A 4056-nucleotide genomic window follows, 5' to 3' on the forward strand; every position below is an offset into this window, starting at 1 on the left:
GGTGTCAAACTCACAACGTCACGTGACATGTTGCGACATATTGTGACTTTTTTTTCCATTGCCGGCAATGAGGTGGGCGCAGTTTTGCTATGATGCATCCGGCCTGCAGGCCATCAGTTTAACACCCCTGTCCTATACCATTTTGGACAAATGGCTGTCCAGTCTCTTCTTAAAAACTTCCAGTGTTGGAGCATTCACCACTTCTGGAGGCAGGTTGTTCCACTGGTTAATTGTCCTCACTGTCAGGAAGTTTCTCCTTAGTTCTAGGTTGCTTCTCTCCTGGATTAGTTTCCATCCGTTGCTTCTTGTCCTGCCTTCAGGCGCTTTGGAGAAGAGCTTGTTATGTGTTTATATTCTTACGTTCATATTCTAAACAAAGTAGGTCTTAGCAAACATTAAATAAACATTGGGCTGAGGCTCAAACATGCAGGAGTTATTCTTTAGCATTTAGTGTCAGAGCTTGGAAAGAACCACTTACAACGGCCAAGCTTAGACAACGATCAACTTAATAAAGGCCTTAGCCTTACATCACAGGAATTGGGATAGATTGCATAAGGCTGTAGTAACGCAAATAGTTCTCATTTTTTTCCCCAATCTTTTTTTTAAATCCAGGGCCAGAGCACATACTCCAGGCAGATCAAACAAGTAGAAGATGACATTCAACAGTTGCTTAAGAAAATTAATGAACTCACAGGTACTTCTCTCCCCCCTCCCCTTTTAGTGCTCTAGAAGCAGTAAATCTGTCTGGTGGTGGCCTTGACAGGTGCTGGCCTTGACTGTCTAGTGGGCTGAATTTCCTCCGGGTTATTTGTGGCAACTCCCCAGAAAACTTCAAAAGAGGAAGGAAGGTTAAGCAAAAGAAAATAAATTAAAGTACTTCTTCGACAGAAAAAAAGGAGAAGTAGAGAAAGTGGAATCACATAAGAGAAGATGCTTTTAAGCGTAATCTTGAGAATGTTGGCACTGAAAATAGACAACAAGAATCTCCAGGGAAAACTGGTGTAAACCTTCTAAGTTTAAGAGTAAGATTTAGGACCTGGGATGCCTCTGTTTGAATCTACTAAAGAATTATTTTTCTGGGTACAATTGGTAAAAAGGGCTCCAATGTTTTTTATTCACCTTGTAAGATTTTCAAACTGCTTTGACTGTGAACATCTGCAGGCACCTCCTGCAGGGCAGCCTGAGGAATTCTGGGAGTTGAAGTCCAGAAGTCCCTAAGTTGCCAAGCTTGGCGACCTTTGCTTTTGACCCTATTCTAGCCCTGACTTTAAAAGAAGATTTATTTTTGTCACATTTGAGTTGCCTTGGCAGTTCTAAATTTGCTGTCATAAGCTAATGCTTGAATATACATACATACATACATACATACATACATACATACATACATACATACATACATACATATAGTGCTTATCTGTATTTTCAAAATGACTCCTTTAATCTCCCTTTTTCCTCTTGTAGGCATTAAAGAATCGGACACTGGCCTGGCACCCCCCGCCCTTTGGGATTTAGCAGCTGATAAACAAACTCTTCAGAGTGAACAGCCACTGCAGGTGGCCAGGTATATCATAATATAATAATAAATAACAACTTTATTGTTCAGCCGGTGAGGCAGCCAAGTTCTATTAAAATAAATAGTCTTTTGTCTTTTGAGCGTGACACATACTTTTTTGTTAAAGAATGAAGTTATCTTAGGGACCTTTCAGTATAATTCACTGATTGCGTGCCATCAAATCAATAGCAGTCACATAGATGGAGTTTTTCCAGGTTGAGCAATCCCCAGATCTTTTAAAGCAGGGGTGGGCAACCTTGGCTCTTTTATGACTCGTGGACTTCAACTCCCAGAATTCCTCAGCCAGCCACGCTGAGGGGAAAGGGAGAGGTTTCCAAGCTGAGCCATGCTGGCTCAGGAATTCTGGGAGTTGAAGTCCACGTGTCATAAAAGAGCCCAGGTTGCCTACCCCTGTTCTAAAGGCTTCCAATATAAGCCCGTCTTTCGAAAAGATGGTGAAGATGTTGGCCTTTGCAGGGAGCTGGTCCTCAGAAGATTGCTTATGTACCTCTTAATTTCATAAATATTTTGCCTCAGTATTTGTTGCCACTAGCAGAAGCCGACCCATTTAATCAGTTTGAAATGGTGCTTGTCTTAGAGGTTTTTTTTTTTTAAATCCAAGGGGTGAATGGGAATAACACAGAAAGCTCTTCTCAGTGTATATTTCTTTCCTTGATTGCTGTTATTATTCCTAAGACTGTATTAACTAGTGATGAGGTGTTTTAATTTTGCTGGTTTCATCTCCTCTTTGGCTTAGGTGTACAAAGATAATCAATGCGGATTCCGAGGACCCCAAGTATATCATCAACGTGAAGCAATTTGCCAAATTTGTGGTGGACCTCAGTGACCAAGTGGCACCTACTGACATTGAAGAAGGAATGAGAGTTGGGTGAGTAGACTTGATCATCTTGGGATTCTTCAACCGTCAACATATCTTAAATATAATTTTGTGGGACGTATTTCATATTGCAATCCCCCCCCAAATTACCTCTATGTACGATAATACAATTCTCAGTACAGTTAAGTATTGGAAAAACCTTAACATTAAAAAAACACGCATTTTTGATTTGTCCCACTAGGACACACGTGCAAACCAAGCCTTCAGAGTAGACTACAGGATAGGTAATACTCAACTTACATCCATTCATTTAGCCAATGCTACATTTAAGATAATGGTCAACGTAGCAGAAAGCATCTAGGGAAAGCCAGGTCAAGGAAAGGAAAGAAATGAAAAAAAAATAAATAAAAAGAAGGACTAGGAGTGACATGATAGTAGTCTTCCAATATCTCAGGGGCTGCCCCAAAGAAGAGGGAGTCAAGCTATTCTCCAAAGCGCTTGAAAGCAGGACAAGAAGCAATGGGTGGAAACTAACCAAGGAGAGAAGCAACCTAGAACTAAGGAGAAATTTCCTGACAAAACAATCTGTGGAACAACCTGCCTCCAGAAGTGGTGAATGCTCCAACACTGGAAGTTTTTAAAAAGAGACTGGACAGCCATTTGTCTGAAATGGCATAGGGTTTCCTGCCTGAGCAGGGGGTTGGACTAGATGACCTCCAAGGTCCCTTCCAACTTTATTATTATTATTATTATTATTATTATTATTATTATTATTATTATTATTATTATTATTATTATTATTATTATTATTATTATTATCTTCGAGGTCCCTTCACACTCTTGTTATTTGGTAATTCTGTAAAGAAGAGAAGAGTTTAATAAAAACAGTTCCATTTAGAATACAGCTGGTAACGCCCAAGATTCAAAAGTCTGATTTATATTATTATTATTATTATTATTATTATTATTATTATTATTATTATTATTATTATTATTATTATTATTGGGGGACATTCCAAGCTAACCGTGGCCTTTTGAACTAGTTGCCGTCTTCATCCGCCTTTGATGTGGTCGTTAGGGTGTAAAATGCAACCCAGCTCTAATTATTGCAATATCTAGCTAGAACTGGCAGTCAGTTCTGCTTTCTTCTGAAATACTAGCCTACTTAAGATATCTCAACTGCAAGAAGGCATAGCAAAAATGGGAAAATTTGAGGTTAATCCTAATGCTGATATTATAGACGTTTGCCTTGCAGCTCTGTTGTGTTACTATGTCAATATTTGGCAGGCACAGTCCCTTCCTTAAAGTGTGGAGGAATGTTTTTGAAGGGTTTTGAAAAGACAATACTCAAAATATGGCTTTCTGTTCTCTCTGCAGTGTGGACAGAAACAAATATCAGATCCATATCCCCTTGCCTCCAAAGATTGACCCAACAGTCACTATGATGCAGGTGAAGACTCTCTCTTATTTTTCTTCTTCTTCTTCTTCTTCTTCTTCTTCTTCTTCTTCTTCTTCTTCTTCTTCTTCTTCTTCTTCTTCTTCTTCTTCTTCTTCTTCTTCTTCTTCTTCTTCTTCTTCTTCTTCTTCTTCTTCTTCTTCTTCTTCTTCTTCTCCTTCTCCTTCTCCTTCTCCTTCTCCTTCTCCTTCTCCTTCTCCTTCTCCTTCT

The 4056-nt window shown here is 39.3% G+C and overlaps 1 protein-coding gene across 1 annotated transcript in view; it reads left to right on the forward strand.

The window, feature by feature from the left end:
- Positions 1-4056, forward strand: part of LOC107299806 (26S proteasome regulatory subunit 7-like) — a 12004-nt gene that overhangs the window by 5445 nt on the left and 2503 nt on the right. The window contains exons 3-6 of the mRNA XM_015829144.1: positions 613-694; positions 1462-1561; positions 2310-2441; positions 3768-3840. Coding sequence (XP_015684630.1) covers positions 613-694; positions 1462-1561; positions 2310-2441; positions 3768-3840 — 387 coding nt within the window. The remainder of the gene's footprint in view (positions 1-612; positions 695-1461; positions 1562-2309; positions 2442-3767; positions 3841-4056) is intronic.

The sequence above is a fragment of the Protobothrops mucrosquamatus genome, unplaced genomic scaffold (genome assembly GCF_001527695.2).
Source record: "Protobothrops mucrosquamatus isolate PMUCROS unplaced genomic scaffold, P.Mucros_1.0 scaffold5499, whole genome shotgun sequence".
Classification (NCBI taxonomy): Eukaryota; Metazoa; Chordata; class Lepidosauria; order Squamata; family Viperidae; genus Protobothrops; species Protobothrops mucrosquamatus.